This window comes from Astyanax mexicanus, chromosome 1 (genome assembly GCF_023375975.1).
Source record: "Astyanax mexicanus isolate ESR-SI-001 chromosome 1, AstMex3_surface, whole genome shotgun sequence".
NCBI lineage: Eukaryota > Metazoa > Chordata > Actinopteri > Characiformes > Acestrorhamphidae > Astyanax > Astyanax mexicanus.
The window spans coordinates 69,813,017-69,840,702 of NC_064408.1; the positions used below are offsets into that span (position 1 = coordinate 69,813,017).

The 27,686-nt window shown below is 38.5% G+C and overlaps 1 protein-coding gene across 3 annotated transcripts in view; it reads right to left on the reverse strand.

Moving 5' to 3' along the window:
- The window catches only part of rtn1b (reticulon 1b), a 65,965-nt gene that overhangs the window by 13,351 nt on the left and 24,928 nt on the right, over positions 1–27,686 (reverse strand). For 2 of the 3 annotated variants that reach the window (XM_007256671.4, XM_022663950.2), the window contains exons 2-3: positions 22,866–23,582; positions 20,408–21,247 (exon numbers count right to left, since the gene is read on the reverse strand). In XM_007256671.4, the coding sequence (XP_007256733.3) occupies positions 20,408–21,247; positions 22,866–23,582 (1,557 nt within the window). Of the gene's footprint in view, positions 1–2,018; positions 2,239–20,407; positions 21,248–22,865; positions 23,583–27,686 lie in introns of those variants that run through there. The other variant, XM_007256672.4, reaches the window with a different exon arrangement.

Here is a 27,686-nt window from a genome sequence, read left to right on the forward strand (position 1 = left end):
AGTGAAATGCGGCCTAAATTAGCATCAGTGAGCTTTAGGTGCCCATGATCCAGTTACTGGTTCAATGGTTGTCTTTTCTTGGAGCATATCGTTGCTGTCCTATGAAAAACACTTATCTCCATTTTTGACGATTTTTAGTTTACTACATAATTTGAACAGACAAACTGTCTCTTACACTGTGCCAAAATTGCTTGATGAACGGACCAATAGAAACTCTTCCAAATGACGTGAAATAAACTCTTTTTACATTGACTTCCATTGAAAGTTTACAAGGTTTTTTCTCTCTCCTGTAAAGTTGCTGTTTTGGAGATAAGTGTTTTTTTATTGGACAGCGACGATATACAGCCTCTGAAAGAGGATCCATCACAGTTTTACTGAACGCGAGCGGCTGGTGTAGCAAGGGAGACTTCAGAACGGGTTAGTCAGAGCTAAGTAGCTAATTTACTCATATTAAAACCAAAGAAACGAAGGAGTGAAGTTTCTGACTGAGCGTTCTCTCTCTCTCTCTGACTGAACATAACCTGGAATCAGATTTATCATCTCTGAAAGAAGACTGCATCACACCTGCCCAGTTTAAAATGATTCTTTCACATGCTCCGTGCAATTACCTATTCTCACCAGAGAGGGCACTAAATCCCAAAACTTACAGACATCAGCTTTAAACCTGACTAAAAAGTAAAGTTGCTTAAAAGCTTGCAAATAAGCTATTTTAATGGTAGCAGTTCTAAACACTACTTAAATACTAGAAGCTATTTTAGATTAGATTTGATGCAGCATTGCATCAAATTAATTGTTTTTCCCTCAAATGTCTGATCCAGCATTTTCTACTGATATCGACTTTAAATCGGTACCCATCAACATCAATATCCAAACACTGCATAATAAAAACATATGACACAGACAACACTGCTAATTACTTACATCCACTTTCTCTAGTCTATGAATACATTCAGGAGGAACAGTGAACAATTCTACAACACATTCAACGTTCAAGACATGTGTAGGGGCCCTTAATTTTAGGCAGACAGTGATCTGACAGAACATCACCTTCCAAACCATTCTGAATTGACACAGATGACAAATTAGGGGCCACAACACAAGCTAGAATAATGACAACTATGCCAAATGCCTGCTCTGTAAGCATCTGCCTTCCCTACTGGAGAGTTTGAAAAGATGGCTGCCATAGGCACCAAGGTAAATAAATGACTGCTAATAATAGCTCCACACACACACACAGACACACATACATATATACAATAGGCACAGGCCACAAGCTGCTATCTATAAAATAACAAAAGAGTGGCAAAACTGCTGATGGCAATGGAGTGGTCTGTGAAGCGAGACAGCCCTGCCATAGGTAGCCACACCCCAAATCCCTCTCGCTCACAGCCATGGCGTCGAACATGACAGGCAGCCAGACACAAAGCAGGGAGGGGGTACATCTAGACAGCCTACGACAGCCTAATTTAATGAGCGACTCTTCTCTGCAGCACAAATCCGCGAGCACACCTAGCAGGAGAAGAGCAAAGTGGAAAACGGGTTCATTGTGACAGATAGAAACCTGGAGATAGGAGAAAGCGTGTGATGAAGGGATGGAAGTAAAGAGATGCTGAGGATGGAGCTGATGAGTGGGGCAGGTGGGGGGAGATTGGGAAGGGCGTGCCCAGCTATTTCAGACCCCCCTCGTTGGGCCGCCTGTGTTTTCATCATGGCGCAGATATTAAGCCAAAAGGCAGGATGCAATACTGCAACACACCCTGTATCGACTCTAAATCTAGTCTGTCTCTCTCTCTCTCTCTTTCTCTCCACATATAAATCTATCCATTTCTCCATTTATCTCAGTGCCTCACTTGTCTCTGTCATCTCTACTCTTTGTTATATCACTGATCGAGACATGCACATGCATTCTCCCCCTTTAGCTCTCTCTAGACACCCCCAAACAGGACTGACCCTATGTCTGCCCCTTCTCATGCACACACATACACACACACACACACACACACACACACACACAGTACCCTGGCACTTCCAGCTGCTCCAAAAGCCCTCCATCTTGGTCGAGTCTGCGGCTGCCGTGGTGCTGGCCTGCATGCTGGGCTGCGTAAAGGGAAGGGATGACACTAAGCTATTGCTAACACACTAGGTATTGCTGCTTCTACTGCTGCTCCACTGCGCTGCTCTCTCTCTCTTTTGCTCGCTATCTCTCTCTCGCTCTCTCTTTCTCTCCTCACCCCACACTGGTGAATGAATGACCCACAGGAGGAGGAGGAGGAGACAGAAAGGAGGAGGGGGGTGCAGGGATGGCTTAATGCTAAAAGATAGCAGTGCTGCCGACTGGTGGATAAGAAAAAGAAGGATGAGGGAACGAGAGAAAGAGAGGAGGAGAAAATAAAGGGTTGGGGAGGAAGGACATCAGGGAACCTATTGACGCACCAAATTCCACTGAGATGCCGGTGCAGACCTTGTGGTCTCAAATCTAGCAAATCAGCAAATCATTAAATGTTTTATTTTTAGATTTTGATGATTTCTTCAATAAAATGACCTATCACAACCAGTTAATGAGGGAAAGACAACAAGAAAGCAGTTAAGCAGTTCAGCACTTAACCTCTCAGCTATGAACCTGCAGACAGACAATATAAGCCACAGAGTACAGTGCAAATTCATCCTTTTTAAGGCCACATCACATTTTTTTAGATGTGAGATTATACGTAACTAATCCTAGAGGAGGGGATGCTCTTATGCGTGACCGGGTATCAAACCTCAGCACAGATTTCTGCTGTTCACAAACATTCAGTTTAATCATTTCCTTTTAAATCAGCTCAGGCATGCTCTATTTTAGATGACAATACACGGAATAATAAATAATAAAAGATCGGCAACTGTATCTACAAGCTTCAGCGTGTGTCAGGCTATACGTAAGGTGACATCATATTGTAGGGTGAATGATTCAGCAGTCTTGGTTAAAGAGCTTCCAGCTGGCTAGCTGCGCTTTCCTCTAAGCAGCTGAATGGCACACCTTTATGAGCCAATGCAGTAAACACCTCACAAGGGCAGATATTCCTACACATAGACCAGATCAATGAAACTGTACCTTATGGATCGAATTGCAATTCATTTTAGCTTGATGGAAGAAGGGCAAATGAGTATAAAAACATGTCTACTGAGTAAACACTATTTGTATACTAAAGTCAAAGGCAATAACTGTGATTAAAGATTGTGAATAAAATGAGAGTAATTACTAGGACTCTAACTAGTGATTACATAGGAAATTCATTACACAGACACAGAAAAAAGTGCTGAAACTGCTGGAAAGTGAAGCACTTTCCAATAGTGATGCAAAGACCACCTATAGTAACAATTAAAATGGTAACACTTTACAATAAGGCTCACAAATAACAGTAATTATGACAGTAATAAACATTGTTAAATGGTGTAGTAATGTATGTAATAACTATGAATTTACACCAGTTCAATGTTATTAAACATTACTACATTTTAATGATGAAGAATGTTGTAAACAATAATGAATCTATATATTGGTTAATAATTTTATAATCAATAAAGTCAACTAATGGCAATGAATAATTAGTTAAGGCATTCTGTTTGTGAGTCCTGTTAATTAATGTACACTTATTGTAAAGATTTGCCATTAAAATAATATAGATAAATAAAGGTAATATGGCAAAAAAGTAATATCAAAACATATTGCATATGTACAGTATGTACTTGTTAGAGTTAGTTTAATGAAGAATGCTTTGTAATCCTACTTAAGTATATTGTATTATCTTTTAACTGCCTTCTTCTCATTATATTCAGATATTTATGTATAATGTGGATACATTTGCTGGTGCAATTCTTCTGTATGATAAAGAGAAGAACATAACATTTTCTCTTAATAACTAAGCATCCACCACTGTTTATTCCAGTATATTCCATCCTTATTTTATTGTAGTGCATGTTCTGAACAATAAAACAAATTAAAATGTCATGGACAAAAATTTTAGAGGATTGTTTGCATCCCTGTAACAAAATTTCTGCACTTACATTTCACCAGGTATGACCTCAGGTATGAAGGGTACCTTCTGCAGACTGCATGTTTCACCCTCCTTTCATAGACATTTAACAGGGTTTAGTCTAGGGCTCATAGGCGTCCACTTTAGAGCAGCCCCATGTTTCATGGTAAGCCATTGCTGGGTGTTTTTAGCTGTGTGTTTTGGGTCAGTATCCTGTTGGAGGATCTATTACTTGCAACTGGAGTAGATCAACTGACACTGCGCTGTATATTTCCTTAAAATTCCTTGATAGTCTTGAGATTTCATTGTGCTAAGACATCCAAGACATAACCAGGCATTTTATGTTTATGTGACATTTATCTAATATTTCTAAAGCATGTTCTCAGAAACATTGTGGCATGTCTGTATGCATTTTTTCAAGTCCTCCAAATCCTCTTCTTTAACTGAACTGGCATTTGCTCAAAAAGTGAGCACCATAACCTGAAGTTTTTCTTGGCTTTATGTCTATAATAACACATTCATATGGTAGCTATAATGTCAAGTAGATTAATGCAGAGAGGACGAAATTAAAGTATGCACATTAAACAGTGTGCCAGAACCTTAGTCAGGGCAGTAAATATTCAATGAAAGTGCTTACAAGAGTGTTCGGACAATGATGGTTTCAGCAGGTTTTCAACGATCTGCTAATTATCAAAAAGACTATCAAGAGCACAGCTTTTAAGGCACTCCAGCAACATTCAAAGAAAAAATATATATATATTCAAAGCAATTATGTATCTAAGCAATTATGTAACTGCCAGTAACATGTATCAATAATGTTCAAGTAAAGGCAAAAAAGATAAGGGCTATTGCTTTAGTTTTTATTTCATGTTGTTTTGCATGAGGACAGGAAAGGATTCTAGTTAGCGTTGCTATAAGTAGCTGTAAATAAGGTTAAATTGTCTGTTTAAATGTTGGGGTAACATGCTATGAGCAGCGTACACAGCAGTAGCTACTTCAGACTGTTTGAACACAATATGATTATAAATTAGGGCTGGGCGATACCGTAAAAAAGAGAAATCTCAATATTTTTTTAATATACAATCGATTGTTTATTACGATTTAGATTTTTTGGTTGTTGTTACAAAACTGAATTTATTCTTATTTATTCTCTTTTTGATTAGTAGATGTGCCAATATGTTAACAAACATCACCATTCAATTATGCTAAATATTGTTTCATTCACACTTTTTAAGGGATTCAAAATCATACAAGCATAGTACAAACTGTAAAAAAAACAATACAAAAAACAAGTTTAATTTACAATTTTTTTCTTGACTAGCAAATGTAACGGCTGCATATGCGTGCGTGAAGGAGGACCAGGAGACCGCTCTCTTGTCTTTCTCTCTCTTTACTCTTTATTGTCTCGCACTCTCTCTCTCTCTCAACCTCTGCACACATAGCAAGCAGCAATACAGCAGTTTGATTTCAGCAGCTGCACATTTTCACATTCTCTGGCAGAGCACATGTTAGTGAACACACATGCAAAACAGTGAACAAACTCAGATTGGCCAACAGTGGCCAAACCAGGGTATCAAACCCACAGCCTTGGTCTCAATGGCCCAGTGCTCTTAACGCTCTAAGGCATTTAAATTGTTTTTTAAAAGGTAAATAAGAGCATTTTTCTGGGATTGAAAGCATTAATTTAACTGTACACTTCTCAGGCAGCAGCAGCCTGTCACTTACACAGACACAGAGACAGCGCTGTGTATCGACTTCTTGTGTCAAGAATCAAAACATTGCAACATGACGTGTTTGATTTAATTGCCTTAAGTGACATTGCACGTACTGTGATGTGACTATTGCGCACATCGTGATGACGATTAAACGATATTTTGTGCAGCCCTAGTATATACTACATAAATGAAGCATCAGTGACCAAACATGTGCACATAAAAAAAATGTATTTCACCCTAGACCATCAGATCAGCATTTTTGCGGCCTCTTAATATAAGCTGACTACAGGCCACAGCGTCAGAGATAAAGAGACAGAAAAAGAGAGAGACAGAGAGAGATAGAGAATTTAATTTCCTGTCCAAATCCAGGTTATGAGATAAAAACAGGGAGACTGTTTCCTTACAGGATTCCTCAGCCTTTAGTGATTTATGTTTCTCTCATGACACCATAGAGATCTGTTAACTCTCAAAATACAAAGTATCTATTCTCCTTTTTCACCAACACAGCTTACCGCACTAAAGTCAAAATCAGCACACTCACTTTCTCACATGCTGTGTCATTTTGAGATACACATTATAAGGGACACACTGGGCCTCTGCAGGTAATAACACACTGACGTCATTATTTTGAGGGCACAGATCCAATTTACACTGTTGGTATTGGGCAAATAGCAGCAGCAAACGCTGGGTCGGATATTACATGAAAACACTAACCTGATAAAACTCTGTAACAAATCTAATATAAATGAACAACATTTTTATTTCTTGTATAGAGCACAGAAAAATTACATAAATTCAAGTATGTTAAGGACATGAAGAACCGAATGATTATATGGGAACAACAATAATTATACTGTTAATTTAAAAAAATTATTGGGTATACTGTATTGTATTTTTTAATAATAGATGAGTAGACATAAGCTGTGTTTTTTTTAACTATTGTTTTAAATGATTCTATTATAAGTGGACACTGCTAAATACAGGTTTAAATGGTATCCAGCACGTCTCAAAGACAATTACTCAAACTATCTAGGAAAAAGCCAGCCTGGCCACTAGGCTTTCTCTTTATCTCCATTCCTGTTTGTTTGTTTGTCTGAATGACCGATTACGTGATCTAATGTTTAGAACAATCTGTCAATTTTAATGTATAAAGTTTTTATGTCTAAAAAAACCCTGGTATTGTCCTTAGTCCAGCTGTGATAAACAATTACTGTCATTTTAAGAACGTTCTGTCCCACTGATAAAATGCTATTATAATACAATAACATAATAACATAACAATTGCATCCTTTAAAAATCATTGGACTTTTAACTATTAAGAATATTCTTTCAGGAATAAGCTGTTGTTAATTAGCAGCTGAAGTTGGAGAGGGCATAAAGACATTCATCTGTTAGCTGAGGTATCAGAGCTGGATCCCTGCTATTTCCTCCAAGAATGCTGGATAGCCAGTAATGCTGCATCAGCGGCAGCTCAACAAGCAGTGGTGGATTGCTTTACATGTATCATGTGCTAAGCTTATCCCTCCAGGTGTAAGAGGGCATTAGTAATGATATAAGGGACTTCAAGTAAATGTGGATTGTGAAAACCATTTTTAAATTGCGAGAGAAATTGAGAAAAAAATAATATATATTAAAAATATTAACAAAGCACAGTATTAAATATTATAAGGCATGGTACCAATGAATGTCTATTTTCTGGTGTATTTTTATACACAAGGCATACCGAATTAAGGTGCATTTTAAGTGGCACTTGTAAGGAACAGGGGTGTTGTCATGTTTTTCTTCTAATTCATTAGGTAAAGCTAAGCTAAGTTAAGTAAACAAAACTGTAATTCTTAAAAAAACATTTTATTTTTAATTCAAATAAGCACTAGATGTTAATCTACACAGATTTCTCTCTTGAAAACTGTTTATTTGGGTGAATAAAGCGCTTCCATTTATTTAAAGTAAGCTTAGATTTCCAGATTTACACTAAGGCTAGCAAGACAGCGCTATACTAAGCATCCCTGAGTGTTCCGGTAAGCCAGGGTTATATTAGATAGTGGTTCGTCCCACGTAACTTGTTTTAATACGGTAAACACACAGACTACAGTCTGATATGCTCACCTCTGAACGGTGAAAGAGCTAGCGTTTAGCATGGTTAGCGGCTAATGCTAATACTACTCCAGATTCAGGGCTGGAGAACTAACACTCCTGTATAACGCTGTACTTCAGCAGAGTGGTTTTACTGCTCCTTACAACCTGACTGATAAAATTCATACATAAATTGCACCGGATTATAAATAACTACTTTTGTTTGGACAATATATTATCTAAAATGACCTTTGATAAACAGTGTTTACAAGCATTTATATCACTGATACAAGGAAAATATAACACCACCACACTCTTATAAAGAAGGGTGTATTCAGAATATTATAATTAGTGAACTTATCATTAATTATAAAATCATTAAGACTATTAATCATTGTGACAGACCAAATTGCCAGATCATAACTGTTTATTGGAGGTGCCATTTGTCCCATTGTCCACTCTGGATCAGATTATGGCCTTGGCAAATGATATTAAATTAAGCGCTTCAGTTAAAAGCTTGTGGTTTTGAAGAAAACAAATCTCAGACATCGATACTCAGGCTCTCATGGTACTCAAGATATCCTGCCGTGTCTACAGGAGAGAATACACAGTGCTGACACTCTGATATGCAGGACTTTGGATTTCCAAACTGGTGGAGCACTGAGCCCTCTACTGGCAACTTATGGGTATGAACAGCCATATAATTGTTCTTCCAGAGTGTTCTACAGCACAGGAGGTACATTCTGACTAGAGCCTACCACACCACACCCAGCACACAGTACACACAGATACTCCACAGGAAATGACCACAGGGAACAACAAAACACAGACATTCTGTATCTATGACCACAGCTGTGTCCAAGCAAGAAAGACAACTGTAGCCTGCAGCAGATCGAGCTGATAAAGCACTATAACAACCAATGTCACTGATATACGATTAATATTAGACCATAAAATATGGTGATACTCCAAACCAGAGAAAAAAATAAATAAAGAAAAAAGGCAAGTAAATGTCAAATCGCAATATACATTATACAATATACAACACTGCAGTCAGTGTTCTTTTACACTGACTGAATTTGAAGATCTATGCAAGGTCTGTGTATGACAGACTACAGTTTACTACAGCATTTTATATATAACTGACAAGCAGTAAAAACTAGCTCTAATATTGTTAGCACATTTTTTTCCAAATACTTTAGATGGTGTGACCAACTGTAATATTCCTCTTATAAAATACATACACTGTATTCTAGCTTGCACCCTTTGAGATTGAAAGACAAGTATGGTATTTCTGTAACAGTCAGTCAGGTTGTGTTACAGGCAAAAGTACTATACTAATGAAAACTAGTAAAAAAGAAAGTAATGCTAAATAATAATTTAAGCATACAGAGGCAACATCCCTTGCCAAATATGTAACTTTGTCTAGATAAAATAATAAAAGATAAAACACACTGGTAATTTAGCTTTTAAAATTAAATAAAGTTAAAAATTACAAAATTCTTTAATTATTTGTTTAATGTGTCTTGAACAGACCTTATGTTTGCCCCTTTTAGTTCCTTTCATTTCTTTATAAGCAAAGAAAAAAATTTCCCAAATACAATATGGTTTAATGATAAGGCTTTCCCTAATTAGATGGGCAGCTGGCATGATGGTACGTCTATAAATGTATAATTTAACTCTTAATGTACACAAAATTACTGGATCTCGGAAAGCTGCGGGAGAGTGCAGGTTGGCTCTTCACCAAAATTAAGTACTCTTTATCATGTTTTACTACACCCAAATCAATTTTACACTGGAGTTCTCCTTTAAGGCATATAAGTCTGACCACTTTAATATTTTATTTCAGTGAGTGCTGTGAAAATGTCTTTTTTAACAATGCTACTACAGATCATTGTCTACATCATTGACCACAGAGAGAAATGGTTTCCATAACCACTTACATCACTTTCTAGTTTTAATGACTGACACTGCAGTAAGACAGAATGTTGTAGACTTTGATTACTCCTTTACATACTTATTAACTACACTGAAAAAAATAATGCGTACAATTTACTTAAAAAAACTTTTTGCATCTTTCTGCATTTGCTTTTTTCAAGTAAATTTAATTTTAGATAAATTTAAGTAACTTCAACTCAGTTTCAAGACTTAAATGTTACATGAAGTAAATAAGTGAACTGAACTTCAGTCAATCCTTTCTTTTAGTAAACTTTACTTAATTTCTGCATACAATATTACCTAATTACATTTACTTAATGTATACAATATTATTATATATAATTTTATTTAAAAAACACATTTAAATATTTACATTATTTCAGATATATTTTGTAAACAGGCCAAATGTTAACACATGGATGGCATGTGTATTTTTAGTATACTAATAAAGAATGTATTACATGCCATCCATGTGTTGAGACTAAAAACACATTTCAGGAATTATAATATATTATGTATCATAAAATATTTTAGTAAAATTGTATAAATTGTAATGAGGTAATATTGAGTTTAAATTAAGAAAAGTTTACTAAAAGAAAGGATTGATTCAGCAAAAAAAATAAAGTAAAGTTTACTAAAAGAAAGGATTGACTGAAGTTCAGTTCACTCATTTACTCTTGAAACTGAGTTGCAGTTACTGAAATTTACATGACATTACATTTACTTAAAAAAAGCAAATGCAGAAAGTTGCAAAATTTTTTAAAGTAAATTTTGCGCATCGTTTTTGTCAGTGTATAGGTTAAGGACATATTACAAACCGATGAAATAATGGGTCAAATTTATGCAGCAAATTCTAGCAGCAGTGTACTTTGATCCTATTCTGCTGATCTGTGTTCTGTAATTTGACCCCAAGTTATTCAATCCCTCCCTATGGTCATTAGAAATCATAATGGACGCTTTGTTTGAGGTTCTTTCATGGCCTTTTAAACCCAAACGATAATATAAAAATAGGAAATTCATTTTTTGGGGGGAATTGTGATGAGCTTTAAAACTGTGCAACTGGATGACATCATAGAAACAGACCGTATATTTCAGGTAAATCTAAACTAGTAACAGGATCTGTTTATAAATGTCTAGCATGGACTTTTATAGGGGACAGCGGCAAAGAAAAAAACATTCAAATGTAGATTTAAGAAAATTTACAAAATAAAATATTCTCCTAATCCTAATATGTAGTTAATCTGCTGAGGCATTTTTGGTGTTGCATCAAGTGCTAATGGCTAACCTACGTGGTGCCAAGGTGGAGCACACTGGAAACAGTTTTTTTTTGTCAAAGATATTTCTGCTGTTTATGCCTTTTTGAGCCAAGCTACATTGGAATACAATCGACCTGAAGTGCAGTGCCGAAAAAGCAAGGACTTTCATATACAGTAGATAAAAAGTTCTAGTGTCTTAGTCCTGATTTATGGACATCTTGCACTATGGATCCACAGGTACAGTGAGTAAAAAGTATTTTTGTTGACTGCACAAAAAATATCATTTTTAACATTCCTCTCACGTTTATTCTATGTCTAAATATTCAAGTATAATAAAGTAAATGACAACAACATGAAAACTATGATTAACGTATTTTACGGAATAAGGCGCACCATAAGGTCAATAAAAATACATAAGGTTTCCCATTTAATTCAGCAGGTCTTGCCGCTGGGGGCACCTAACTAAACAAAAATGTTATTCTTAATAAAAACAATTAAACATTTTCTTTCAAAGTCAAACGAGTGCTGGATGTTAATCTACACCAGAGACTGTGAAAAAGATGGACGCCGTGTCGATGTTCCCATTCATTCAATAAAAATTAAGCCAAAATCTTCCGCCATGTTGGTGATCCTAAAACCTGGGTCTGCGCAGTAGAGACCAGAGGAGGGAGAAAGACTGTGGATAGCAACCTACTCATTTAAATAACCCCGCCCCTGAGGGCTGCCTCGTGGACACAGACTGCAGAGCGGAGCGGATCTGACGCTCTGTTATTGGTCCCGCCCATAAGCAGCCCTTTTACAATAACCACACCTTTTTTAAATAGAGCTGAATAACGTTTTTAAAAACGAATTCTGTGAGGACATAAACATTTGACAATATAAGCAGAGGTTACACTAGCTGTTGCACTGACATAATAGAGGTAGAATTACAGTATATTAGAAAAAAACGTGATTAAAAGTTGTCTGTTTTGCCATTGAAACCTATGGGGATGGGTGGGGTTACACAGCTTTCTGTAACCGAACAGCAGGGGGCGCCCGACCTGTGGTGGCTTCACTTTTGAGAGACGATGCTCTGTCCAGCTATACACAGTCTATGATCTACAAAGATTTCTCTCCTGAAAAGTGTTTATTTGGGTGAGTAAATTGCTACTGTTTATTTACAGTAAGCTTAGATTTCCAATATGTTAGGACGGTTAGCAGCGGTGCTAGGCATGGTTAGCTGCAGTTAGCACTAGTAAACACTGCCTGACAGCGCTACACTGAGGAGCCCTGAGTGTTCCAGTAAGCCAGAGCAAGCTGGTTATAACATGGTAAACACGCAGCCTACAGTCCGATATACTCACCTCTGAACAGCGGAAAAGCGCTGTGGTTAGCGTCTAATGCTAATAATACTCCAGTCTCAGTGCTGGAGAACTAAACTGAAACTCCTGTATAACACTGCACTTCAGCGGAGTGGCTTTTCTGTTCCTTACAACCTGACTGATAAAATTCATACATAAGGCTCATAAGGCGCACTGATGTTTTTGTGTTAAGTAACGTTACACCTTTTAGTGTAAAAAATACAGTAGTTAGCTACTTAAAAAAAAAAGAGTCATTAAGAATTATTCGTGCAACCTCTATTTTCATGTATTTATTGTTTTGCAAAGAATTGTTTGCCTAATAGCACTGACAGTGTGGACTCTTGACTTCAGTAATGAGAAGAAAGATTTCTCTCACTTTCCCTTCTCTCTCACACTTACACTAAAGTACATAAACTGTGAGCAAGCTGAAATTCTAATTGAATTAGTGCTAAATGCTATCATTTAGAGTTGTCTGAGCTGTCTCACAGTGTCAGACTCTGAGTGAGATTCCATATGCACATCAAGAGACCGTAATGACAACTGAGGAGTCTTTTTTCAGCCAAGTCCAAAATTAAAACATTATCATCACCTGTCTGACTCCTGTCTTCTCCTTAGTGAATGTGTGATTTCTATTATTGTAGCTGCAGTGTGGCCCTGTAAACACATGGGGGCAGCACTGATCAGTGAGGATATGGAAATAAAGGAAGTGTGGCGTTGGGCCTGAGTCATATGGAGATGCTCCAAACATGAAACTATCCAGCACACACAGAGGCTTCTAAATACACTGACTAATATATTTATGCATAATAAATCGTCCAACAGAATTAGGAGTAAATATTTACATACCAGTTATTAACATTTACAGTATGATAATCTCTGAACAGAGCTGATAAGATCCAACTCCAAACCCAGGCCAATGTTTATCATCTGCTTTTAAAGATCATTCCAGCATTTAAAAAACAGGCATTTACACACAAAATGTAAGATATTGGCACTGGCTAAGAATTCCCACATTGCAAACCCTAGTACATAAAATATGAAGTAAAATAAGGACTAATAGATATTTTGTGTCGATCTCAATTTAATCTTATTAATGGTCGATGAGCACAATTATTACAAAAATAAAACTTTAAGCACACATCATATTACTATTATAAATTATGTTTTATTGATTAATATATTTATTAATCCATTTTATACAGCATCCTGTCAAAAGTTTGGACACACCTTGTCTCACTCAATATGTTTTCTTTAATTGTATGTTTTATTTTTACATTTTAAATTTAATATTGAAGACATCAAAGCTAAACAGGAAAATATCTGGGATTATTTTGTAAACAAACCACATTATGTTTTCTGATTTTGAGACATTTAGCCACATTTAGCTTTGAGGACAGATCTACACACTCTTGGTATTTTAATCTCAGTGTCTTCATGAGGAAGAGTCACCCAGAATAGTTTTCTCAGCATCTTGAAGGAGTTCCTGGAGGTGCTAAAAAATAGTTGCTGCTTTTAATTCACGCTGTGAAGCTCCAGCTCATCCCAAATCACCTCAAATCACCATCTCAGTTGATCAGGTTTAGGTCAGGAGATTTTTTATGTACTACTTAATTTCATATTTGCATCTTAATTGTTTTCATGTCTTTTATGTGTTATCTGCAATGTTGAAAATGGTCAAAAACATTAGAAGCCAGTTAAACCGAAGAAAGCTTCTCAGCTTTGTGCAGAGTTTGGTACTGCTTACAATCCAGCTACAGCTCCTTTAATTATGAGCCAGAGACATGATATATGCTTGGCTTTCTTCACACATCGCATTCCCTCTGGAGCGTGCTCAGCATGACACAAGTCCCTACAGCGCAGCACGAGGACATACAGAGGTGACTCTGATGTTTATGATATAAGAGATGGGATGTATTTCACTGGGTCACTGCAGGTTCACAGAAGTGTGTGCTATTTTAGCTATTTCCAACAACAGCACTCTTAATACATTTTTAAAACAGAAGAATCAAAAGCTATTATTGCAGGAAAACATCAAAATGGAGCAGAATACTTAAGGACAAGATTATAAACTCTAATGACATACAGTGAGTCCAAGAAGTATTTGATCCCTTGCTGATTTTCTTCGTTGGCCCACTAATAAAGACATGATCATTCTATACTTTTAATGGTAGATGTATTCTTACATGGAGAGACAGAATATTAAAAAGAAAATCCAGAAAATAAATCTAAGGAATATATATTAATTGATTTGTATTTCATGGAGTGAAATAAGTATTTGATCCCTTAGTATTCATTAGCAGTTCTGGATTTTACAGACCAGTTAGACACTCCCAATCAACTTGTTACCTGACCTGAAGCCACCTGTTCTCACTAATCACTTGTGTGAAAAACACCTGTCCACAGAATCAGACAGATCACACAGATTTCAAGTCTCCAACATGGGTAAAACCAAAGAGCTGTCACAGGACCTCAGAGTCAGAATTGTTGACCTTCACAAAGCTGGAATGGGCTACAAAAAGATTAGTAAGGTGTTGGATGTGAAAGTAACAACTATTGGTGCAATTATCAGAAAGTTTAAAGAGTATAACATGACAATCAACAGACGTCGGCCCGGTGCTCCAAAGAAGATTTCGCCTCGTGGGGTGGCAATGATGCTGAGAACGGTCAGAAATCGTCCTGCAACCACTCGGCAGGAGTTAGCAAATGACCTGAAGGCAGCTGGGACCACAGTTTGCAAGGAAACAATTGGCAACACTTTGCGCAACAATGGATTCACATCCTGCAGTGCCCGAAAGGTACCCCTGCTGAAGAGAGCACATGTGGAGGCGCGCCTCAAGTATGCCAATGATCATTTGAAAGATGAACCAAGTTATTGGGAGAAGGTTTTGTGGTCAGACGAGACCAAAATTGAACTTTTTGGTCTCAACTCCACCCGCCATGTGTGGAGGAAGAAAAATGCTGCCTATGACCCCAAGAACACTGTGCCCACCGTCAAGCATGGAGGTGGAAGCATAATGTTTTGGGGGTGTTTCTCTGCCAAGGGTACAGGGCTACTTCACCGCATCACTGGGAAGATGGATGGAGCCATGTACCGCACAATCCTGAGGGACAACCTCCTCCCCTCTGCCAGGGATCTGAAAATGGGCCGTGGTTGGGTCTTCCAACATGATAACGACCCTAAACATACAGCAAAGGCAACAAAGGATTGGCTCAAGAAAAATCATATTAAGGTCATGGAGTGGCCCAGCCAGTCGCCAGACCTCAATCCGATCGAAAATCTATGGAGGGAGCTGAAGGTCAGAGTTGCCAAGCGACAGCCCACCAACCTTCATGATTTAGAGAGGATCTGCAAAGAAGAGTGGGCCAAAATTCCCCCTGGTGTGTGTGTGCTAAACTTGTGGTTAACTACAACAAACGTCTCACCGCTGTGCTTGCAAACAAAGGCTTTGCCACTAAGTATTGAGTGTGTTTGGCAAGAGGGATCAAATACTTATTTTCCTCATTGGAATACAAATTAATTAAAATATATTCTTTAAAATTATATTCTGGATTTTTGTCTTGATATTCTGTCTCTCCATGTTAGAATATATCTACCATTAAAAGTGCAGAAGGATAGTGTCTTTATTAGTGGGCAAACAAAGAAAATCAGCAAGGGATCAAATACTTCTTGGACTCACTGTATATAGACTCCTATATAGACTTCACAAACAGGAACATATATTAAAGCTGAAGTCCTTAAGATATGTTCTTTTCAGTTCAAAACAGCAAGACTCTCAATAGGGGAGGGAACAAAATAATCACGTTAATGAAGTGTTGTAACAATGTTATGTGACTATGTATGTAGTATGGCTTATGTATGTCGTATAGAACAGTATGGTAAATAAATTAATCACAGTAAAATGTATTGTCTCCCTGCTTTAATTTATTAATCACAATGGTTTTCTGTACAGGCAAAGAGCTGCAGATATACACGATCAACAGTGACGCACCCTGCTAACTACTGGGCATGAAATGCCTGCCAGAAATGTGGGCCTTGTGTATGTGTGTGTGTCAGAGTGTGAGTGTTTGAGAAATACAGTGTAAAGTAGTACAGAACTTATGTGTCATACAAAACACACAGTCCACACCCTTAGTCCATCCTGCCTCCTTTGTCCTACCCTTATACTCCACCTCAGACAGATGAGCTAAGCTCCAAGTTTAGCATGACTGCTGCTATAATGATCCGAGAGCAGAGAAAAGTCTAGAAAAAAAAACTAAAAATCTTCAGATACACAGCAAGACAATAAGATTGTAGACTTCCTAATCCTAACACTACATCTACTGTACCTAGCCGGGTAACATGGTGTAAATGCAAGTCAAACAAATGAAATAAACGATGCCACAGGAGGACCATGTTTGTCATAGAGAAGTGTGTGTAAAAACTACATATACACACATACTTGTAATGAATAATAGTTCACTATGCATCCATATTACCTAGTTAAACTTCCCTCTACACTACATTATACAATCCGTAACTAGTTTGACATCATTGCATCATTATATACAATTTATAACAAACTATATATCCCTCTCCACAATTATATACAATCCATGCAGTTATACCTCCTTCTGCACAGTTATACACAATCCCAAACTAGTTATACACCCATATACACCTTTCTAAACAATCCATAACCAGTTATACATATCTGTATACCATGATATACAATCCATAACCAGTTGTAGTACATAACTACACACAATTGTTTGCAATCCATGACCAGTTATACATACCTATACAACATTATATACAATCCATATCCGGTTTTACATCCCTACACAGCACTGTATGGTTATATACACTGTTATATACAATGCGTAACCAGTTTTCTACAGTTTTCTAACATTTTTCAACACAATTATACAAAATCCATAACCAGTTATACATCCATCCACACAATTATATACAATGCATAACCAGTTATACATCCATAAACACCATTATATTCAAGTTCTGACCCTTTACTTAGTCCTACTGCCTTGTACACTGTTTTATACAATCCTCTACCAGTTATACATAATTATACACCATTATATATGACCTCTAACCAATTACTAGCCCTATACACTATTATATAAAATGCATAAACAAACAAAACAACTTCCATATAAGAAAACATCAGTGAATGTCAGAATCTTTGTGAAAACTACATACGTGGATTTTAGAAACTTCTTCCTGGTGAATGAAGCCTACTATAGGACCCTTGTGGTTTTTCCATGGCACTAAAATAAACTTTCATAGCATCCACATGTTTTATTTTTACTGGCCTAATAAAATGCCAATGTATTGGTAACATATGGATTTTATCTTATATTGTGACGACACTAAAATAGTCATTACGCTATACAGTTTTGTATTTTGCGACTAATAAAAAGTCAGCAGGACGGTCCACAGCAGGATGGGTTTGCCCTCAAGGCTGAGAGCATTCAAAGGTTCCTTCCTGTACCCCTTGCCAAAATCACGTCTTTGCATGGTTTTCCCCCTGGAGCAGGGAGTGGCCACTTTGCCACAGCCACTCCAAGTTTATTTTTAGGGTCTTACAGGCCTCTAAGCATTAGATAAGTGCTACATAACAATGAATAAGAAAGTCACAAGGGGCAGGAATGTTGGGCTGTATGTTCACCAGTTCACCAAAGTAAACACAGAAACTCTAATCAAACAAGGGTGTAAAATGTAGAAAACAATTAATCTGTTTAAATGACAGGACAAATATGTAGGTGATGTTTATACATATTACTGTGTTTAAGCAGTTCATCAAAAAATTATGTATTTAAAATGACTAATTGCTTCAAAATATGGGGTCTGTTCTGTTTAAGTGAAGTTTGTGGTGCTTAATATTTCAGAAGGTCTTTACACTACCTCATTAAGGAAAAAAATACTTTAATTCTCATACTTTGTACTGGTTGACTTTGTGACATGGAACTTTGTAGCGCATTTGATGCACTCCTAGTAGCACATTACTTAACTGACTTCTAGACAAACCCATTTGGTGTTTATCACTGAACGTGGGAGTTTGGTGGTCCTATCTACTGCTGAAGGCACCATTTATAGCGAACGGGTTATGCAGAGCTATGGTCTTTTAAATAATGCATTCCCTCAGCTAACACGTTGAGGCGATCTATCCACTCTAGCTAATGCTTTAAGGCCATCTAGCCCTATAAAAACAGCTGTACCTGCCAGGTAATGTTCCACCACTATTGCCTGTTGCTCAGCTAACACGCCACAGCAAGATTGTACCTTATTGATACATATTGCAATATTAATGAATACAGCAACTTTATCCTTTTTCTCCCAAATTTAAGAGGCCAATTAGTTCTCCCACATCACTAGAATTCACCAACACCAAGAAGGTTAAGACTTTGCCTCATCTGATACATTTAAAGCTATCCACCACTTCTTTGCAAACTTCTGCTGATACAACATCACCAGGTAGTCAGAGCACTTGGTATATTAGCTAACAGAGACGACAGAGAGTGCTCGCTAACATCACATTAGGAATGATGAGGGGAGAGAGCGCCATCTATCCACCCAGAGAGAACAGGGACAATTGTGCTCTCTCAGGCTCCAGCAAGCATAATGACCTGGAATTCAAACTAGCAATCCTCTGATCATATTGCCAGCTCTATATCTATATCTAAGAAATACATAATGTATGGCAGACATCTATTAAATCTAATCAATTTATGGAACAAGAGAATAACTTTTTGTATCAAGTAGCAAAAAAAAATCAATTTGTTTGGTTGAATTTGCTATATGTGACACCGGACATCCTTCAACATAAATATTGCACTTGCTCTCATTGTGATAACAAAGCTTAAATGATATATTGTGCAGCCCTATTGTGTAGTGGCTTTCCCAAAACATAAAGAAGTACTCTGTTTAGAGCCTGTCTGCACATTGCTGCTACCTTTAAAGATGAAACATACACTACAAAATGGGCAGATATAATGGGTAGAGGTAGAGTCCCCCATATGATTACCACCATTCGAGCAGCAGTTATTTGCTGCAAAGGGTGATGAGGTGGATGATTAGGAAGATGACGTGGTCTGCTAGTGCTCGTAGTGAGCCTTCCTCGTCTGGTGATCATGATATGATCAAGGTTTGCAGGTGAGCTCCAGCTAAACTCTACATGGACTGGCCACGTTTCCGAGGCAGTCTGGTAGAGGAGTACAATAAAAGGCTGCCAGCTTGACCCTGGCTTGACAAGCAACTGCAGTCCGTGTACCAGTGTGTGTGGTGGAGACGAAAAAAATCACTGCATGCTTACAGGGGGCTTTTCTGAGCTGGACATCAGTGACATGGAGGAGCTTGGGCTCTCCAGTCCACTGGTGGTGGTGGCACCTTCGTGTCCTATCCAAATTGTAATCAAACCTAACCAATGAGACTACTGCTGGTAATTATTTCAATATTTTAAGTGAAAATGTTGCTTAAATTTTTCCACTGTATTGTTTTTATTGTTTTACACTGGTAAATGATATACCATGTTTTTTGCACTATAAGAAGCACATAAAATTCCTTTTTAAATCCAAATTTTCCCAAAAATCGTCAGTGCACCTTATAATACAGTGTGCCTCATGTATGCCTCAATTTTGCCAGTCAGGTATTAAGGAGTAGTAAAGCCACTCAGCTGAAGTCGGTGTTATAAATTGTTATAAAGGAGTTTCAGTGAAGTTTCTCCCGCACAGAGGCTGGAAAAGTATTAGTATTAGCCGCTAACCACAGCGCTAACTCTTTTACCGTTTAGAAGTGAGTATATCTGACTGTAGTCTCCATGTTTATTGTGTTAAAACAAACTACGTGGGACGAACTGCAAGCTGATAGCACCCAGGCTTCATGTACACCCAGTGTAGTGCTGTTGGGTGGCATTTATGAGCACTAACCGCTGCTAGTACTGCTGCTAACCACGCTCTTGAAAATATTGGAAATCTAACATGGTGACACCCTTGATCCTTACTGTTGTAGCTTAAAATGTGCCTTATAGTCTGTAAGATACGGCACTGTTATGAATTCTAATTGAAAAATGCCTTACCTTTCTCTCTGGTCAGGCCCTGGAAGATGGCAGGTGGTGCGGAATGCCTTTCAGAGCCACGACGGCTCTGACTGGACCGTCTTCTCTCACTAAGCTTCTCCTCAGTTGGCTGCTCTACCTTCAGCTCCGGCAAGACTGAGCTGGGCGCTGAGGGACTGCTGCTGCTGGGCTTGGGCTTCTCCTCCACAACTGGGCTCTTCTCTTTTGGAGGTATATTTGTGGTGGGGGCTGCAGGAGGAGGGGCGGGGCTCACAGGGGGAGTAGCTGTGGGGGTGACCACAGGAGAAGAAGGTTTGGGTGGATGTGGATCGGTCTTGCCTGGCTTGGTGGTGGTGGAGTCCAGGGGGAATCTTTTGGGGCTTTCTTCTCCACAGGACTCCAGGGCCAGCTCGCTGTCAAGTTCGGCCTCACGCTCTTCCCGCAGGATGCTGTACTGCATAGCCGGGCTGGGAATTGTTGCAGTGGCTGGAGCAGGGGCTGGGGCAGGAGCAGGAGCAGGGGCAGAGGCTGGAGCAGTAGCTTGAACAGAAGCAGGTGCTGAAGGAGTAGTGGTGGTGGTGGTTAGACTTTTGCTGAAGCTCATGTAGCCAGAGCTTGGAGCCTGTGGGCTAGGTTCTTCAGACACAAGCTCAATCTCTGAGTCGCCAGATTCTCCACCACTGGCATCAGCATCCTTAGCATATAAGGGAAAGGTTGAGCTGATTTTAGGTTCCACTGAAGGACTCTGCTTAGAGGAATTCTGAAAGGGTGCTTGAGAAGACTCCAGAATCTTCTCCTGAGTGGAGCTCACAGTCTTCACCTCACTGGCATAAATCACAGGATCAGACGGAGAGTCTGACTCTTTAATAAACAGAGATAGACAGAAAGAACAACATGGTGAGACAGAGGTCAGGTTTTGCTTCAGGTACAGCACAGCGTCTGCAATTGCTATGGCCATCTGCTGTGCTAAGATGCCCCTCTGAGTGAGCATGTGTGGAATAAGTAATTCAAACAGACTGTGTTTTGGCCTTGGCCCAACAGCACACAGACAGGACCAGAAAAAGACTAACACACACCTCCTGCACACTAAGAATCTAATCCAACTATAACCATATTTTTTCTCTGCATAAAGCTCAAACTGTTCTAGACTAGGGTAGCAAACGTATTTGATTTTCATGGTACGATAACCATCTCAGAAAATGTTCTCACGGTATCGCAGTAATTCACAATTACATGAAAGCATTTAAGGTGATAATATAGACATATAACTGTTTTATGTCATATAACTAAAGAACATTATTTTGTATGTTTGCACCAGGAGTGGAGGAAGTATTCATTAATACTTTTAATATTACAAATTTCCTTTTCCGTGAGCATCTGTTTCACTGGTGAGTTACTGAGAAAAAGAACACCCACTGTGGTCAGAGGGAATTATTTCTAAACTGATTTATGGGCATGCCCTTTCAGCATGGTCATGTTTGCAAGAATCCATTCGTTTGCTTTTGAGGTTTTAGTTTTAAATAATTTTATTTCTAATTTCTGTTCTATTTTCTCCCCAATGTACAATGCCCATTTCCTAAGGCACTCATTAGGACTCCCCCTATCACTAGTAATGTCCTAACACCAGGAGAGTGAAGACTAGCACACACTGCCTGTAGCATTGCCGAGTAGTTAGCATGCTCGGAGGACTGGGTTCTGATACATCAGCTAACAGACCTATCAAAGTAGATCCACACTTCACTGGTAGAATTCCGAGGGCCCTAGTATTTAAAATGAGTAACTGAGAACTTTAAAAGTGTACAGACCTCAGTATCTTGAGGTAGTTCTCTGGGTGTGCCATCTTAAAATAAAGTCACAATAAGTTGATTGAAGAGCACAAACGAATATGTGGGAATAATATAAAATTAATTATATTTGATTTCCATGTCAATCTGTTCCCTTATCAGGGCCCTTCTATCAATGAAGTGTGAAGGTACTTTCGACTTATAACTCACAAAATGGTTTAAAAATAGTGATTTCTTTGCATGGGCAATGCTATGCCCCTATCACTAGCATTTTAAGACTGTTGGGAACATCGGCTAAAAGCGCTGTGTTTTTGAAATGCTGGTAGTGAATGGAGGTGTGCTATTCAACAAAAGTTTGCATTTGTTATGTTTCACTACACCCCAAGCCCACTTATGCTTTAGCCTCCATGCTCTCAAGGACATGATAGATAACTTTAAACATATTTTACAAATATGAGCATATGCAAAAGGCATCGAAGTGACAGTAGTCTTTGCATAAGATAATTTAAGTATTTTTGTGCTTCATTTTAGACTGAATTTGTCTGTTTTTAAAAAAAAACTTTCCAATGCATGAAACGGTTTGTAACTTTAAATGTTTAACTGAATAAGGTAAAAAAAAAAAAACAGTTTTTTTCAATAGAGTTAAGAGTTCCTAAAAATTGGAAGTGGGCATTTGATGGGCTCTTTGTGCTCACCTGTGAGAGGTGGTGTGGAGGAGCCAGGACTTTCATCCTCTGGCTCAGACAGTGTGACGGTGGGCACTCCCTGCAGCCCCAGGCTCAGGATGCTCTCTTTCTCTGACACTGTGACCGGAGGGGTGTGCTGAGTGGGCGAGGTCGAAGATGGTGGCATCTCAGTCAACGTGATCTTGACGGGGCTAGCGTTGCCTTCAGCCCCTGGAGAACGGTAGGGCTGATAGTCGCTCAGCTCATCATCTGAAGGCTCCTCAACAAAGGGGAAGGTCTGTGAATCCAGTGCTGCTGCAGGACCCAGAGTCTCCACCTCAACTGGGGAAGGGCTCTTCTCCAGGTAGAACTCTCCCCCCAGGCTGGTCAGTGGGGAACGTTGTGAGACGTTTCTTATCCCCCATTCTTCCTCAGGCTGCTGGGGCTTCTCCCTGCTACTGATGTCCATGTAGCTGCAGGTGGAATCAGAAGGCTTGTGAGAACTGTAGCCCAGCTCGGTGCTCGGGGTCATCTCAATGCCCGAGTCTGAGCTGAACATGGCAGACTGGGACTCCAGACTGAGGAAGTCATCTACACCCATTGGTTGCTTCTGCTCCCCTCTGCCTAGGTATCCTGAGAAGTAGGAGGTGTCCTGCTGGGAGGAGTAACTCTGACTGGACAGGAGGGATGTGTATGGGTCACCCATGTCACCGAGGTTCTTCTTCAGAAAGTCTGTATCCAGTTTATCTGTGAAAGGTGAAAAAAAAAGTTTATTTTTAAACATAAAAGCTGCATCTAAACTTTTCTGACAATTTTCTAGTTACGTACAGGGCTCTCAATAAGAATGACAAGAATACAAATTAAAAGCTATTGTTGTGTCCACAGTCTTATTTTTGAAAGAAAAAATGCAATATTTGCATTTTTGGCCTTTTTTTTATTTTTAATGTAAGTTGTCACATATGAATGTGTCAGTGTGGGAAACAGGAACTGAAAGATGGTATAGAGAGAAGGGGACCTGCTTATTCATGCAGCGCTAACACAGACTGTGTGAAGCTGTGGGAAGACAGACAAGTATTGTTCCAAGCAGATCCCACACAGAAACCCACACACACGGGCATCAGAACACACACATCCACTGCGGAGGACATGCAGCGACACCATACCCACACCATATTTAAATTTATGACATTTGTAAATTGATTATTGTGCTTTTAATGCCTTTTATTGGCTAAAACCTACATTTGCTTTGCATGGGCGAACAGTAAGGATATGCATACCAATGCCCTGACATGGGTAAAGCAATGGGGCTGATACAGATCACTACACATAAAAAATTACATTTACCTTATTTTTCGCACTATAAGGCGCAGCGGATTATAAGGGTGCAACACTAATAACTAGTAGTAGGAACAGGGGTGTTGCCATATTTTCTTTCTAAATTCAGCGGTGAGACCTGTAAAGCTAAGCTAAGTTAAGTGAACAAAATATGAATTCTTAAAAAAAAAAAAAAAAAAAAAACATTTCAGACTAGTCAGACAAGTCAAAGGAGCACTGGGTGTTATTCTACACAGATTTCTCTGCAGAAAACTGTTTATTTGGGTGAGTAAAGCACTTCCATTTATTTACAGTAAGCTTAGATTTCCAGTTTATCAGTTATCTGCTAATGCTGCCTGACAGGGCTACATTGAGGAACCCTGAGTGTTCCGGTAAGCCAGGGCGATATAAGCTAGTGGTTCATCCCACATAGGTTGTTTTACCACAGTGAACACGCAGACTACAGTCTGATATACTCACCTCTGAAGAGCAAAAGAGCTAGCACTGTGTGTTAGCTGCTAATGCTGCTAGCCCGGGTTAGCAGCAGGCTACAGGCCAATACTACTCACCTCTTAGCAGGCACAGAGCTAGCGCTTTGTGAGTTTAGCAGCTAAAGCTAATATTGTTGGAGAACTAAACTGAAACTCCTGTATAATGCTGTACTTCAGCAGAGTGGCTTTACTGCTCCTTACAACCTGACTGGTAAAATTCATACATAAGGCGCACTGATGATTTTTGGGAAAATAAAAGGATTTGACGTGCGCCTTATAGTCCAAAAAAATATGGAACAATAATACAAATATCACATATTCACAGGTGCAACTTTCTGAATCACATGCAGGTTATAATTAAAATACATATATTTATGTGTATACACATATACACATTAATATTACTTCTCTCTTTTTTACCGGTTTAAATCCCCCTTCTCTTTTACAAGGATGGACTTTTCCAGGTAAGTAAAAACTATGAGCAACCAGTAGTATTAGTAGACTTTGTCTCCTTAAGGAGAGGACTGGACACAGGTAAGTCTTATTATGGTAATAGGTGAATAGGTGTGATATGGTGCACCCTACGTCATTACAGTCTGCAACAAATAGATGCTACAGGTAAAAACACATATTGAATCAAAAAGCTTAATCATACTAACGTAGAACACAGTTTTACAGTTTTATCTGTTGTCTTTCACACCATACACAAATATTTTTAGCTCATATTTAAACTAAAACTATGATAAAATTGTTTCTCCTAATAATTACTGGGACTATATAGTATATTGTCCATTAAGACCATTTATTATGGCAGGCCTAATTTAGACATAAAATAAAATAACTTGCCGCAATACTGCTACAACAAATTCTGTCCTGACCAACATGTTTTCTGTCAATTATTTATGGGTATGTATTTAACCATTACTGGGTTTCAAAAAAAAAAAAACTTAGGCTGGAGAATTTCCAACCGAACATGTTTTTTAGCTTGTGGGTGTGTGCATATCAAAAGCCACGCCCACTCCCATCCCAGTTTCTCTTCTGGGTGGATACATCCAGAAACTTAGTTTTGCTTGAACAAAGACAAGCCATTTAAATAGTAATTAAATTTTATGAGTTGATCACTAATTTGAATGTTTTTTAAAATGTTATCAAACATATTACATATTACATATAGTCAACTGCTGTAACATCTAAAAATCATTTTGTATTTACATAAAATTGGTGGTAAATTAAAGTGACAAACTTTAAATACTAATGTAATGACTGCTTAAAAACTGATCAATTTTGAAAATGTCCATAACTAATACTCTGCTAAAAGACGTAATCCATAGGTCTGACATTATGCTACCATCACAGATCACAGTACAGTTTCTATAGAGGCCATACCGCAGCACTTACTGAAACACTTAGGCTTCTGTTCCCTGTGGGAGTAACATGATCCTGGGGGCTATTTGGTCATTGATTTTGCCAATGCATCATCCCGGGCACAGACTCGGCACTTTGACCTCTACTGGTGACCGCGTATAGATAACACATTTCTCATCTGCTTCACAAAGCCCCATACTGAAAGTGCCCTTGAGCACACGCTAGTGAGTTTGACCTGTATGTGTGAGTCTGTGTGTGAGACAGAGACAGATTTTGTGTGTGTGTGCGCGCATGTGTGCGGGTGTGTGCTTGAGCTTCAGGTGGCCGCTGTGCACTCCAGTGTGCTTTAGCCGGGGCGTGGCAGTGACAGCTCTTGGCAGCAGTCAGTGACGGCACCCTCGCCCTCTTCCTGTTCGTTCTCCTCACTTCATCAGATTTCTGTCTGTCTCTCTCTCTCTGTCTCTCCCTCTCTCTGATGGCGTGGCTATTTCTGGCAGATGCACGTTTTCCCCCTGCTCACGTTTGTCTGCAGGTTGACTGCAGTGGTGTCATACAAGGGCTGGACAAAGTGCTAGCTCAGTGCCACAACAAAGACACACAACCACCCATCACACAACACCCCCCGCCCCCTCATCTCACACACATACACATATATAGTATACATAGGTGTATATACTGTATATAGAACAATGAACGCTTATAAATTATGTGATAAAACTGTTATCAGAATAAAAAAAATAGAAAAATAGCAGTTTTTGCACAAAGTGAGAGTAAACATCCACATTGCAGGCTAGAAAAAGTAAGCTAACCCCTGTCTTGATATGATAATTATATTTAAAAAATATATATATATATATTTTTAAATTGACAACACAAAAGAAGCCACTGCTTTACAAAACGTCACAACAAGTCTTTGGTATATCCAAATCAGATTTCTGACCTAAACTCCATTGAGATGCTGTGACATGAGTTCAAGGGGCTGTGCATTCTGGAAGTATTGAAATAAAACACATCTGCACTGAACAATGGTCTAAAATACCTTCTCAAAATTCGGGGAACATTAAGTGGACATAATATATGTATATAACAAACACAAACACAGACCCACACAGGACATTAGGTCTAGATGTAGGCTTATCCATCAAGAGCTTTATTCCTCCTTTTTTGCAGCTCTGCACTGAGTTTCTGACACTGCCAATGACAAGCAGATCTGCTGAGACATCAGCTCATCTGCCCACATATGTCTAAATAACACACTCCAACAGCCACAGTGGCAATTACTGCAGCATGGAAACCATGAGAATTTACTTTTCTCTAAAGGCAATAGGACAGGCATTCTGGAGCTCAGACAATAAATCTGAAAAAGATCTAAGTGAAGGCAGTGTTTTCTATAATCATCATTAAGAAATATATACACTGACACCCTTCACCTGTTAGTTAGTGTTGGTGTAATATCCATGTGGCTGATTATTATTTTTTGCTTTGTTAGAGTTTGTTCTTTAAATACTGGTATATTACACAGCACTGAGAAATCAATTAACCCTCTATGGCATAGTGTTTCCCTCAGTCAACAAACCAAATGTTTGGTTATTACACAATTTTAAGTCATAGCTTATATATATATATTTATTTATTTACTTGCGTTTTTAACATAATATTACATGGCATACCTATGTCCAAA